Below are 15,204 nucleotides of genomic sequence, written 5' to 3'. Positions count from 1 at the left end.
TGAGCACAGGGGCAGAATCACATCCCTACTTCAAACCAAGCTATTCTATAATATAATAATCCACAAGCAATGACAACATTAGGTAGGGGGAACAGAATCACAGAATCGTTGAGGCTGGAAAAGACCTCTGAGATCATCCAGTCCAGACTATGGCCCAACAGCATCACATTGGCCAGAGCACCGCACTAAGTGCCACATCCAGCCTCTTCTTAAACACCTCCAGGGACAGAGGAACATACAGGAACCTGTATGTTTAACACAAAGCAGTTCATTCAGACCTGTGATCCCTCCAAGTTGAATGTCTGGGCATTGTGACACAGCAACATGACATCTTTCTCCAAGTCTCCAAGGCTTCGATACTTATGGTTGCGAATTCTTTCCTGTTGCATTTGTTGAGGAAATAAAGAGAGGTATGGATGGGCAGTGGTGCAGAAAGAAAAACATCAGACAGGACATATATTAATATTTAATTTCAAAACATTAAAAGCTTACTCTTAAAAAAATTTACATAAGCATCAAGACAAGTATCCATTTAAAACAAAGAGAGTCTTAAAATATATTGTTAACGTATCAAAAAATCCCATCAGAGCAACAGAGTAAAAACGAAGCAACTGCTGTGTGAACTGGAAGGCACAAAAGCAACAGAAGTAGAGCTCTTCTGTTAAAACAAGTTCCAGCTTTTTCTTTCTCGCACAGAAACAAAACAAGCTATGACATGAATTAAAATCATAGAATTATGACATCACATAATGTCCAACAAGCTGTCTAAGCCTCATCTACCGAAGTGTGTTTGGATCTGACCTGGCTGTTCCAAGATGTGACTCCAGTTCAGGGGCGACTATATTCCGCCAGACCCACTGAACTTTTCCAAACACTGTGTTTTTACCAAATACGTGCTTACAGAGTCACAACTGGTCTTTGCAAAAAACCACACTGAGATGTCATCACGTCACATCGTCATTCACGCCACATCACTACACTTTGACTTTGAAACCACAGTGATACACTGCAATATAAACTAAATAGAATTCCTAGCAAGACATGTAACAAAGTTTAAAATCTAAGTCACAAGTAGAGGTTCATCCAATCTTTGTGTTGTTGTAATTTAAATGACTTGATGCTCACTCTTCGGTAGAATAAAAAGAAACTGAGGAATCTACACTTACAAGAAAAGGTTCTTACCTTTATCTTTTTGAAGTCCACTGGTTTCCGAATCAATTCGTAATACTCTGGTAATTCTTTCCTTGATGGGAGCTGAATGAAGACTTCGCTTAGCTGCCGTCCCGAACTGTTGAGTAAAACAAACGCATAATGCAAAAAATTACTACAACTTTCTCACAAAAATCATACACATACATACAATCTATTCATAAGAAAAAAATAAAAATAAAAATTGTAGTTCTTCCTTTCAAAGAATTAGGAATGGACTGCTGCTCTGATTTTTTATTTTGGCAGAGATAATTAATTTAAAAATTAAAATCTATCCTTTGTGATGTCACCCTAACACATCACCATCACTGTAAGATCATGTATCTAAAAGGCTCTACGGAAGCAGGATTGGTATCTAAGTCTATAATGGTTTGCCAAGTAGTCTTGCTGGTTTCTCAGTTTTGTTTGATAATTTTTAGCAAGTGTCCTCCCTGTCACTGTATGTTTATCTTCTTCTTGTCTATTTTATAGTTGTTTTGTACCTCCTCATCATAGCAAACCATTTATTCACATTGATTTCTGTTGTACTAGATGCTGATTTTTATCAGACTAATGAGTTGTTACAACATCAACAAAACTATTAACTTCCATTTACGGCTGTTAAGTTTCTGGGAAGATCATTGTAACCATACCAAAAATCACTACAGCCACTTATACTTCTTCAGCCATCTGAAATAAGGTGACATGTTATCAAAAAACTTTTCATACTCTAGGAACACTGCCAATCACTTACAGGTGTTCAGAATTTCTAAGATTTCCAGATTTCCCATTGTTCACCCTTCATTACTAGCTATTTTAACACTTCCCAATTGAAGGGGTTTTTTAATCTTATTTGTGGTTTCTCAAATAATAGATGACTGTAAGTTATCTGGAGATGAAATGTGCTGATGCCATTTAGAATCTTAGTATCATTTTATTTTTCCTGTGTGCATGTCATTGTTCTCACCAAGCAGCAGAAAAAAGATCTGCTGAAAGGAACCATAATTCACTGCACATAGCATTCACAAGTATTTCCCAGCCCACATTCGCATACTTCCTTCACTCACAGCTACTCCAAAAAGGCCTTGTTTTCTCATCTGCATCTTTGGATGGTAACTCGGGGATACCAAAACTTCACAGAAACTGGGAAAGAAGGCTGCAAAGTCCTGGTCTCCACCTTAGCTCATCTCTTGCAGACATCCTCCTCAGGGGTGTGGGATCTTACCAGCACTGAACTGAAGGTAAACTGAGGCAATTCTGCCTTGGTGGATATAGATGATAAAAACCATAGAACAGCTCTCCTTTTTACAAAAGTCATCAATGTCTACTCTATCTTACGCATATCTTAATGGCTGAAATAGCACTGGAGTTGAGGAGATACTGTTTTTCTTATGGACCTTACAGACCAATGAACTACCTAAGTAGCTGTTACTCACCTAATCCAAAATTTCTTAGTGTTCTTGGTCTAGTCCTGGGACTCTGCTGCTCCTTATATACTTTGCACCAGGGAGCACTAGAATGTAAACATTCTAATCACAGCTTGCTAATCTGTGTTGTCCAATGAATATCCTGGGTCCCAGACCAAAAGCTTCTGTCTTATCCTGACAACATTTTTCTGACTTGCATCAGTAGGAGCTGCTCCTCTTGGCTGCTCAGCAGTAACTGTTGGGCTGCTTCCTGGATCACAGCAAGATTACGGCATATGCAGGAATGTACTTCTGGGTGCTGCTGCTGCATGATGAGATGAGGTGTCACACAGAGTATCTCTGTCAGGGAAGGTGAGAGTGAAGTCTCTCTACCCCACACAGCTGTTGGGGTAGGAACCCTGACAGGCCACCTACACCCCACACTCCAGGCAGTTACTAGCAATTTCACTCAATTGATCTAATTTATTTTGTGAAGGGCTCTGGTACTCAAGTAGAGGAAATCATGAAATGATCAGACAACTGTAATCCTTAATTGCCTGCAAATAACTGCGAAACTCAGGCCACTGCACCTTTCATCTCCTTCGGTATTGATTCACACCAAAGAGATGAATTGATTACTTTCATGCTTCCCCTGTCAAAATGGGAGGTGTTTATACTATGGATTTAAAGGCACCAATCTTGCTAATGAACTTTGTGAGTGACTGTGTCAAGCCAGATGACAGAACTTGTTTTCATCTCAGAGAGCTGTCTCAAAGAGAAACTGGAAGCAATACAAGCAAAACAATGTGCTAAGTACACATTTACTAAGTTAATAGATTTGTCTAGTTTTTGCAAATTTAGGATTGCATTTTTTTTGTTAATAAAGAGAAGTGTTCAGCATTCACAAACGCAACTGATGCTAAATTTGTTCTGAACCTACAGAATATTAAGCACTCTGAGAAATCAGTTCTCTGGAGCCCAAACGCTGTCTTAATATTGTAAAATGAGGATAAAATATGAAATGTTGCACCATTACATGGCGCAGTGTAACGTATCTTCCTTGAGGGAATCACACTAGGTTTCTACCTTATTTCTGTTATATCCTATTATTCTGGTGCTTGACTTTAATAAAGTTATTAAAATATATTTGTACAATCTGGATTTGCTATGCAGAAGAACTGAGTTATCATTGCCGAGTTCCAAACTTCAGCAGCCTTCTTTTAACAGAAATACCTATCTGAAAAAATTACTGAACCACTGAAGCTTTAGTTGCCTCAGCTATGCTTCACAGTCTAACCACGAATACGATTTAAAGAAACAGCTACAAATAATCTAATTTTGACCAAATTTTAAAATGCCTAGTGTACTTCACAGATTCCATGATATTTGTCCTATTAAAAAAGCTCGATGATTATAGAGCTTTTGATATCACGGCTATATAATTTTTTTTTTACATAAACACACTCACACTTATACTGCATTTTTTGTTAAAAATATAACAGTAGTAAATTATTAAACAGCAATACCCTATTTTCAAGATATAAATCTAACAACTTTGATTGTACACACTATTAAACTAAGAAGGCCACAGAAAACCTCCAAGGTTCTGCTTGATATAACTAATTACTCAGAATCATTTAAGGCCATGAAAAAAAAAGGGTTAAGGGCATGAAATATGCAACAGACAGAAACTGGTGCCTATTTTGTCTACTCAGATCAATAACAACTGTCATTTTTATAATAGCTCCTCTGACAAAGAAATACTATCTTCTGCTTCCTTTGTATATGTGTATCTATAGTGTAAGTTAATGTGCTTACATAATCTCAAATGGCTCTGCTGTGGATACAAATGGAGAAAAATAGTAATAATTAATGCAACTCTGATTTTAATCCCTGTCCCCACTTCCGTAATTAGAAAATAATAACCACAGCAACTACCATATAAAAGTCATGCGCAGTAAAAAAATCACTCATGGTTGCCTGGCAACTACAAGGATACGTGCTGAAGAGAAGGACCAGAATAAATTAAACAACCCAACTGAGAAAGAACTCTGAGTGACAGCTCACTGCTATTGCATCAGCTCAACATGCTAATCCTGTGCATGCTCACATACAACACACTTGTATGCTGTGTGAGATAAAAATCATGGTGAAATACAGCTCATTTAAAACATGTTTTTGCTCTAGAAAAATAGTTATGCTTGATGTTTCTCATTTTTTCCTTTTTTTTTATCAAACTGCTTACAAGCGTATATTTCCACCCATTTAGTCATTATCTTCAGTGAAACCAAATGCAGGAACAATCAGGCCTCATTTGTATGGGCTTCCTTTTGTATTTGTTTTCCCTGGCAGTGTGTGGACAGAAGCAATCCGCCACTGACCTGCCAAAAGTATTACTACTATCAACACCCTTTCTCCTTTGGAATTAAAAGGAGAGACAACTATGAAACTGAAACTGCAAGACATTCTTCTATTTCTGGCCAATTTCACACTTCTAATGCTGCAATTCAGTTTAGAGTGGGTAGAATGAAGGGTCCTGTATGCTCGCCCTAGTCAGTGCACTCACAACCAGAATGACAGTGTGCAAATTACAACTTCTAATCAAATGCAACTCATGAGGACACTCTTAAAAAAAGATGTATGTGGGGGAAGAGAATTAAAACAGCTTACATAAGTGAGGTGGTTCCTCTGTATTTAACATCTTCTAACAGTAACCCCCCTATGCAGGCAGGTGATTAATTCTTGGTAAGCATATTTAATGATATTTCCTTTTAGGAACTGACTGCGCAGTGGAACTGTAAGACCTGATGGATCTGTCCCCATCATTGAAATGGAAGTGGGTAAAAATACCTAAAAATATAAATCCTGATTTTGACATATCGGCTATGTACTCCGTAACTTTGGCTTGGCTATAAATAAGAATTATTTGCTTTGCATGTTTGAATACTCAAGAGTACCAGTTGGCATAATTAATTACTACTCAGATTACCAATGGCTAATTACATTACTCACCATTTTACAACAGTTAAAAATCGGCAACTTGAGAAAACAACTGGAAAGAGTCTGAGTTTCACATAACAGAGAAAAACACTTTCTCCCTGAGCTATCTTCTGTCAAAACTAGAATACTAGGAAACATACTTAAGTATTTTGGATTTAACAAGGCAGTGATCAAAACACTACGTGCCACAGACACAGAAAGTCTCTTGCCAGGCAGGAAACATGGACAGGGCATAACCATCATATCCGCTAATTTTCTTATCAGCTTTACTGGAATGTTTTTAACAGCCACTTTCTATGCGGAGGAGGCTTTGTGAACTTAACAGGTACAGCAGGCAAGTCCTTACTTTAACTCTTGTGAACAGTGCAGAGAGAAGGTAGATCACAAACAAAAATGTATGTAATGGAGCTATCAGCATCCTGGAACTCTTGAAGTCAGTTGTTCATATCTGAACAAACTGGCAGTGGCATCAAACTGGTACCTAGGCAGTAGGTCAAACTCTGATGCAAGGCAGAAGACAGGACAGTGGATTTTTACAGAAGCTGAAGGATTACAAGCTATGAAGTATCATTCTTTTTCTCCACTTAATTTTAACAATCGGGAAAGGGAAGCTACACTTACAAGTTGTCTTCCTCTGAAATAAAAAACAATGGAAAACATTCAAAAGAGGAAGTGATAGTCTGGGGTACTAAACTTGCACAGGCATCATGCAAAATCAGCAGCTGGGCCACTCAAATTTGGCATGTGAATTCTTTATTCTGAAAAGAACACCTACCTTCAAGTAGAATTGCCCCTGCTTTCAAAAGGCTAAAACATTTAAACTAGATAAACGAACTAATTTTTTTTTCTGAAAACAATAGACTTATTAAACATATGATTCTATGATCAGCCATTTTTACAGGCATTCCTAAATTTAGAGGGAAGGAAAGACAGATTAAAAGCATCAGAACTGGAATAAAGTGTCACAATAATTACTGACTGACGCATTTCAATGTGCTCCCTTCTGAACAGGTGTTTTACACTGCAACATTAAAACAAGGTACAAGACTAAAAAGGCACCTAAATCTTAGTTTAAGAAACAATTGTAACAAAATCTCACATTAGAATGTGTTATTGCAAATAGAGGCAGCAAAAATGATGCATATACTTTACAATTAGAATCAGGGTCAACTGTGTAACTGGAATGGTGTTTCCCCATCCTTGAATCTGGGAACATGGTATTGTAAATATTCATAGAAAAGTTGTTTTAATCAAGTAGCAAAGTCCAAATCTGTCTAGCAATTTCTGTACCACTATTCCATAGAGAAAAGTTCCAGAACTCCTAGTTAACGCTTGAATGTATTCACAAATGTTTAGTCATACAATGTTGCAATCTGTATTCATGAATGTTTACTGTCGTACAATGTTGTGATCACCATCCTGTATTTCACATATTTGTACACTCTCCTTGTTTATGCTTACCATTTCTCCTAGGCAAATTTACTGAGAGCACTCACCTTCCCCTCTCAGATTATGCTGTGTTTGGATAAACAAACGAACCTGTTTCCTCTTGCAAGAATCTCCGATAGTACTTACCACTGTAATAATTATTTACACTCGTCCCTGTGTAAATTAATCTTCCTTGAATCGAAAATTGCTCAAGCACTATAGACAGCAACTCAGAAGCTTTAATGGTGTCACATATAATGGTATAGACATACAATAAGTATTTCCTCATCCACACAGGCAATAGTGTTTGGCCCAGGCTCTTTTTTACTTATGGCAGGACAATACTGATGGCTTGCATTTAGCTTTGATCAATAATTTCCTTGCACAGGTCACTCCTTTCCTGTCAGTTCCACATGATGAGTTTCCAACTCAAAAAATGTTCTCTTTTTTCAGTCTGTAAGTACCTTACAGTGCACTCTGAGCACTGTACTTCATCCCAGTTCTTTTACTAGAAGTTTAACTGTGCTCAGTGCTCCACAAATATCGTCCAAATACTGATACTTTAAAGCTTTGTGTTTTGGCTAGGACACTCCTCATTTTTTAACAGATATTATTAACACGTTATGATCCATGCCAACACCGATTCTTCAGGAACTGTCATGGTACCTTCAGTTTAATAGCTCTTTTTTAAATAGTGCTTGAGTTATACCTTTTTCTCTTTTTTCACTCAGATTAGAGAGCTTACTCATTACATCTCTTCTTTCTTCCATATTGGCTTATAATTTTCCTGTGGTACACTAACAAACGCTTTACCAAAGTCATAGAATCACAGAATGGCTTGGGTCAGTAGGGATCTTTGAAGATAATCTAGTCTAACTTCCCTGCCATGGGTATGCAGGGACATCTTCCATTATATCAGGTGACTAGTAGTTGGAGGAATCTGACCAACTTTTCTGTCTTCTGCTTCATCATAGATTTATTCTCCATTCTAGGCCACCTTAGATGACACCTAGATTAACTCAGCTTCACCTAAGATGACAAAGCAATGTAGAAGAGAAAAAAGGACTGGATCTGTAGTATTGCTCTGTATGTACAGTTGGCAACATGTTTTATGGTTAAAGCTGAGTTACAAAAGAACATCTATAGTTTAAAAATGCAGCTTTGAATTCAACAAGCATTTTTACTTTTTAAGGGATTCTGCATATTTACCCCACAGTTCTTCAAACGCAAGTACAACTATTTATTTCAATATTAACAAAGAAATATAAAGATACAGTAAAATAAATGGCTTACAACACGAAGCAAAGCTTAAAGCACACCATGCAATACTAGAATCCAAATCACGGCAGCCTGCAAGAAGCACGTATTGTTAGCTTGACAAGAACCAACAACAGCTCTCAGACCAAATTCAAACAGTCCAAGTTGAACATTTTCACAGTGCCTCACATCTCTGTCCTTTTCCTCCTTTTGTACTATTTACCTTACTTCATGGGAGACACCCCGGGTACAAGAATTCCAGGAAACTAATGCAGTTTTGCTGCCAGTTAAGTCAACTGTCAGTATAAACACTGAAGTTTTCTCTCCTTCAGTGTGTTCCTAGTTCTCCAGAAAGATCAAAAAAACCCTAAGCTTGTAGCTATAAATTGTTGTGTAAAAACTATTAAACTTATCATTAATGGAATGCTTCATTAAGATCAGTACCACGCTGGCACGAATGATGGGAATAAAAGAAAATACGGGAGTTGCTATACAGTACTGCGTACAAGAGGAAAATCTAAAGAAAAAACTTGAATTTGCACCGAGGATACAACAGAGATAAACAGTAATTTGACTTTAATGCTACATTCCACTGTCTTGCACGTGGTTCTTTAACTGATGTTTGCAAGTTGCTGGATATCTACCTCTGAACTTCCTTTTCAAAGAATCATATGCTGCTAATTTGTCTGTTTAATCTTATTTTGATCTTTATATATAATTGTGAGGCTCAAACTTCAGTTTACTAGAGGTTACTGCTTGTGTTACTGTAGCCTCTAGCTTTCCTAGACATAGGCAATCCAGCCTGTTTTGTTGGATGCTTTTTAAATAAAGATGGAAAGGATTGTACTTGTCCCCAGTTGCCTGCAACAGAAGCCAAATACAAGACAGGAACATATTTGGCGACTCCTTCTCTGCATCAACATTATACACAATCGCTAAACAAAGTCACCTAACTGGTACTGCAGATTTTTGTGGGCACCATGGGAAAAAAGTTTTTTTAAAAAGAAAGATTTCCAAAACCAGATAAGTGGTTCTATATTTACAAGGAGCTCTTCTCAAAAGCAAGGGGAAACATAAGAAAAAGTATGCATGCACACTCCTGATTTTTTTTTGTCTGCTGGCTTATTAACTGCAACAAAACTTACTAAAGATTGTAGAATTGTTTTTTGACAAAGTAACTCATGCCAAAGTCAGTACGGTTTAGGGTGGGTATCCCCTGACTACCTTTCGGGACACAATCAGCTCTCAATAGTCTGGATCATCCCTCTGGACTAAAGTAAAGATGAAACATCTACTAGCACTGAAAATTTAAGCAAAAGACAAAGATGATTTCAGGCACTCTAATACTAAATACATAGAAAACTTTTTTTTTCCCCCAGATGAAGCTCATGGCCTACTTTTCTTCCAATTAACCTGTCCCACTATACTTGCCCCAATTGCCTTCAAATACACAAAAGCCCAGAGCTGAAGAAACACAAACCCTAACAAGGCTGAAGGGTTCCAATGCCTAAAACCCTCTTAATCCTAAAGCTGCACACCCTGAAAATGTTCATAGACCTCTAGAACAACCTTAACCCCAAACATCTTAAGGTGTTAAAAGTTTCCTCTTGCCTCTATTTGTAATTCTCTTCTATTCTGTCTTTCACAGGACTGGGTAGTTTGATGCTAGTTCACAAAAAACACCCCAAGAGTACAAGAACTTGGAACGATTCTCATTGCAGTGAAGAGCAATGAGAAGAGCTCAGTTTAAGAGGCATTTTTAATTTGTAATAGGACAGAGCTCCATGCAGTTTTTAAAGTGGGAACCAATTCTGTCTTGCATAAACGTGGGATCCTATGAGAAGGAATAGTATGTCTTGTCACTATATAATAGCACGGTGGTTAAACTGGTTGAGAGAGATCAGATATGAACTTCTCGGGGCACAAGCTACTCTCAAAAATCCCCTACTGGTGGCCAGTGGAAGTAACTTCACTTGCTATTTTAAAAATGAGTAGCGAGTACCCTGATGTGAAGTGCCTGCCTTTAGGAGAAGGCTCAAGGCCGGGCATGCAAAATTAAAGAGATGCCCCCTTGCAGCCATGGCTAGAGTATCTTTACTTTAAACAATTCTCCCTTCTCAGCTATTCATTTGTTGAGAGTTACAGAGAACACACAGAGTTTGTAGTCAGCTTCCTGCTCATTATGTTCATTGCTGTGAAGTCTGTTCTGATAGAATAAACTTTTCCATGTACTCTGGAGACAGCCCACAGATCACAGAATGCTTCATTTCAACAGTTACATGCCAAAAAAGTCAGGCATCACAGCTCTGTGTGCTTCATCAGATAGCGCCCAGGTTAACCTAGTACAGGCAGACCCAGAGCTGCAAAAAAGGAACAAGTGCAACTTCCCATTTGAAGTCACCGACTGAAAGCTGTTTATATGCAAAAATTATATTATTATGCTTGTGTGGGTCAGCTAATGCAAATACTTCTTGCTTTTCTCTGAAGGCATTTAATATTCATTTAGCTTTTAATTGCTCATTATACGACTTAAGTAATTTAATGCACAGCAAAGAAGGGGCAAGTACACCAGAATGCTTTACTGATTTTTGGCAAATGAAAATGATGAGTCAAAACCAACAACTTTCTCAAACAAGTCTGATTCAAAGACACTGTTAGCTAATTCTCAACTTGTTTTTTATGAAGTATAGATGCTCTTCAGTTTAAACACCTGTGAAAAATAAGTCCTCAAATGACATTTCAGATTAGAAGCAATATATTTTCCTGAAGTTCAGCTATTTAGCATTGTGTTATGCTGAAAATAGGGATTTCTTGACAAATAGGCTTCCACTTCGGCTGCAGACAACATATGATGCTCAGTATTTCTACAGTTTTTCCTTTGGTAGCTTGGAGGCTCGTGATATGAGCCCTGCATTTTTTGGGCAGTCTTTCAGGGCATGGTGAAAACCATTAATAAACTGGATTTGAAACTTTTGGAAAGATTAATATGAGCACATGCTGCACCACTGAACTGATGTCCTGCTCGAGCCCAATGTTCTTAAGTATACCTCCTGACAAGAATGACTTCACTGCTAAGAAGGAGCTCTATGTCTACCTTTTGTGTTTGTGTTTCAGTAACTTCCTATCAGATGGGTCTCTTAAAAATCGTCTACAAAGACTGAGACTTACAGGATCAGGCCCTAAATGGAACTACTTTTCAGAAATGCTGTGTCAGCAAACCCTTCTAAAGACTGAAAACAAAAATGAAGCTGTTAAAAACCAGCGAGGCAGAGGTCAGCAAAGAGAGAGAGAGAGTACATGCAACAGAGAGAGACCTTCTCCAAGCTTACCTATCCTTGTAGTTTATCACAGTATCAATTATAGCATTCATCTGTTTTGTCAGTTTCGGTGGGTTGGGTGACAACTTTTCTGCAGGAGGTCTGCCTCTTCTTTTTTTTGCTTTCTCCCCATCTTCCTTCCCAGAATCTTTATCCACATTTCTTCGTCTCTTACGCTTTTTAAGCCGGACTTCCTCTTCCATTTCTTCCAAATTGCCGTCTTCAATTGCCTGACAAGCATAGATTCAAAAAGTATTACTTTTAAACAGAAGACATACTGCCAAGGTAAATAACAAACTGCGTTGAAGACCAAAAGCGGAATCCCACGGGATGCATGTAATACAACTCAAAATGTTCAGCTGATTTATAAATAAAGGTAAATCAAGTAATTGAGTTACTGGCAACCAAAGAAACACTAAACATTAAGAGTCCCACCACCATCTAAATAGATGCACGTTTATCTGAACCTTGAACTGCACACCAACTCACAGTTTCACAGACAATAACGGCCCGTGGTACGGTTTCAGTAAGTTTACAACAAACACTCATTTGTCCAAGTCAGTAGCGCTTCTGACTTATGTAGTTCCACGCAAAACAGACTTTGAAATCGCATGTTTTCAAACTGGATGGTCAGCTCCCAAAGCCAGATCACACACAGTTCTTTGTAGCCACAGATACTTTATGCAGTAACAACACTTTCTCTCTTCCAAATAGTTTAAGTGAGTTCCAAATCACCTAAGCATTAAACTATCTCTAAAATGCACAATTTCCTTCTGGAATAGTAACCAACAGATAGGCAGAAGTACTGACAATACAGTATTTTACTGTAAAAAGCACTCATAACATGGGATGCAGAAAAAAAACAGAAAGAAAAAAGCAACCCACACACAGTCACAAACAATGAACACTAGTTTCAATTACCTGGATGTATGCTTTTAACCAGACCCAGCAGCACTGTGCAGAGGGATTAAAAAAATTGCTACAAAAAACCCAAACCACTAATAAAGGTAACCTGCTCACACACTGATCAGATCCATGTGATAAAGCAAGAAGCTGAACTTTTCCTGATTTGGGAAAGCCAATTAAAAAAAAAAACCTGGGTCACAAAATAACTGAAATTAAAAATAAAGACAATAATAATAAAACTTAAAATGAGGCTTTCTGATTAATGCTTTCTCAGAATGTAACTGATGTTGGTATTTGTTCCTTTTGCCTCTCAATATTGCCTTCAGTACATGCAAATGCTAATCAGTCCTTTCTCGTAGCTGAAAGAGCTCTAATCATAAGGCAATTACCTTCATTTCTCCACAGCACCAAACATGGCTAATATTTATGATCATGTGAGCATAACAATCAATATAAAAAGAGTCATTACAGCCCAGATGTATTTTTTCTCAATCGTGTACAATGTCTGTTGAAAAACGTTTTGTGAACAAAACCTGATGCACAACACAAAACAACCTGACATGTTAAAAACACCAGTGGGATTTTGAAATCTGTTTCCTATGCATCCTCCGATGTGCAAATCCACAGAACAAACATGAATGCAGAATCCTGAGGGACAGTCTGAAACTAGGCCTTAATAATCAAAAGACAATTTACATCACGCTTCCACACCATTCAGATACCCACTATGAAGGAGGCTTGAGATCTGATGAGTTAGTAAGAAAAGAGAAGGAAAAAAAAAAAAGAACCTGCACACAAATTCATTAATATTCATTTGGCTAAAGCATGACATCCACTATAAACCACTGCAGCTAACGAAGACTAAGAGAAGGAAATTTCTCTGCATTATCTTAGTAGCTAGAAAAGCTAATATTAAATACAGCATGCAAGGTTGTCAACAGTTAATGTCACTGCTCTCCTTAAGCAGTCAGTTGTACATTGAAATACAGAGAACACTGACTTTTGATGTGTTACACACCTACACATGCCTGTGATGTAGTACTACTGAATCTTCAAGACGGCAATGAAAAAGGATATTTACCTTACCACTATCAGCAGGCCGGCTATCGGAAATCACAGTTAGTGGGGATAAAATTAACAAGCCAGCAAAGCAGCGAGCTGCTAGTCTCTTCATCAGCTGATCAGGAAAAAAAAGAGAGCTGGGGAAAGGCTATGTTTTCATATACAAGTAATTTTATTTTACTGAAAATTTAATACTGAAAGGATTGTGGATACTCAGATCTGCTGTTTCATTCTACCTACTACAAGGCCTGAAGCCTTCCTCCTTCAGCCTGCTTTAATATTGACAACTACTTATCATATTTCTCCCCTTATTATTCCAGGCATCCAAATTCGATTTTTAGGTGGTCAGTTACTGATTCTTGTTAGCATATTAATTAGAATAGGACAGTTAGACAATTTAATGTATGATTTTAAAACTGAAATAGGTTACATGCATTTTAAAGATGCATTTATTACAGAAAATGTATTCCTTTTGCTCCGTAGTGAACAGGATCAGGTTTTGGCTACTGAAACCGATAAAAAAACCAACTGTTCTGATTTAAAAAAATTTTTAAAACTCCAAAGCAAATCAAGTTATCATTTTGTTAACTTTGCTAACATTTTGTTGGCCTTCAGAAACTGGTATTGACATAAGTAAAATACATATTTATTTGCTTGACAATTTTTTTTACCACAAAAAATAACTGCAGTGCTGTCATCACACAATTTACTAATATCTCATTTTAGAATTCTGTATAAAATTCTTTCTTGAAGTACGTAGTATTTTTGAAAAAATATTAGGATAAATGAAAAAAAAAGTGAAATCTTATTTTTTTATATTACATATAGCAGCGTTGTAAAGACAAAAACCCAAACAATTAAACTAACAGAGACTCTTGCGTTCTTAAAATCTCTAACTACTAGGTAGCAAATTAATTCTTAGATTACAGATCTGCAAACAAGTACTAAACAGTCTACTTAGCTAGTAATACATTGATTGGTTAGTATACGCAGCTTTCAAAATTTATATGCATGAATGTAAACTCAGGCAGTCTTCCTTAATTTAAGACTTCAGTTACACCACTTGAAAATCCGTGTGACAATACAAGCAGTCAAAATGTTGCTATTGTGACTCCAAACATTAGACTCAAGTGGCAAACATGCATTTTGTATATAAACATTCATATTTAAAACTAAACCCATATAATTTACGTTGCTTCAAAAGATGATTTAAAACTATATCATGTAAATCAATTATCATCAAAAATATTAATGCTCTGTGCATATATCTACACATATGATCCATGCACGTATATATGAGCAACAAAATATTTATTAAACTAATTCCTCTGATTGAGCTCTTTGTTAGAAAAGCTTACTATGGCATGGCCTACATGCCACACTGAAGAGAATGCCCTTCCAAATTTTTACCAATACAATAATGATACAAATCCCAGAAATAAATCTCCAGCTCCTCACAGACTGATGGGCTGTGTGAGAGCACAAGATAGCACAGACATCTCCCATGCTCAAATACCTCTGATTAGTGAGGTCAACAGCAAGGGAGTCAAGGAAAACAGTACACAAATCAAAACTTAACACTTTCCTTCCCTTAAGGAACAAGACAATAAAGTTTGGAGACTTCATTTTTTGACAGAAAG

At 37.2% G+C, this 15,204-nt stretch overlaps 1 protein-coding gene across 1 annotated transcript; it reads right to left on the bottom strand.

Moving 5' to 3' along the window:
* Positions 1 to 278: 278 nt before the first annotated feature.
* Positions 279 to 13,676, bottom strand: LOC104273462 (probable global transcription activator SNF2L2; the record flags this gene model as incomplete). The annotated part of the gene is made up of 4 exons (XM_009868799.1): positions 13,584 to 13,676; positions 11,609 to 11,826; positions 1,183 to 1,288; positions 279 to 380 (listed from the first exon to the last, which is right to left on the bottom strand). Coding segments are annotated over exons 1-4 (519 nt in total), but the record flags the coding sequence as incomplete, so codon positions are not given.
* Positions 13,677 to 15,204: the final 1,528 nt, after the last annotated feature.

The sequence above is a fragment of the Apaloderma vittatum genome, unplaced genomic scaffold (genome assembly GCF_000703405.1).
Source record: "Apaloderma vittatum isolate BGI_N311 unplaced genomic scaffold, ASM70340v1 scaffold16304, whole genome shotgun sequence".
NCBI classification, from domain to species: domain Eukaryota; kingdom Metazoa; phylum Chordata; class Aves; order Trogoniformes; family Trogonidae; genus Apaloderma; species Apaloderma vittatum.
The sequence above is the reverse complement of the archived record's forward strand: the minus strand, read 5'-3'. Positions and strand labels throughout refer to the sequence as shown.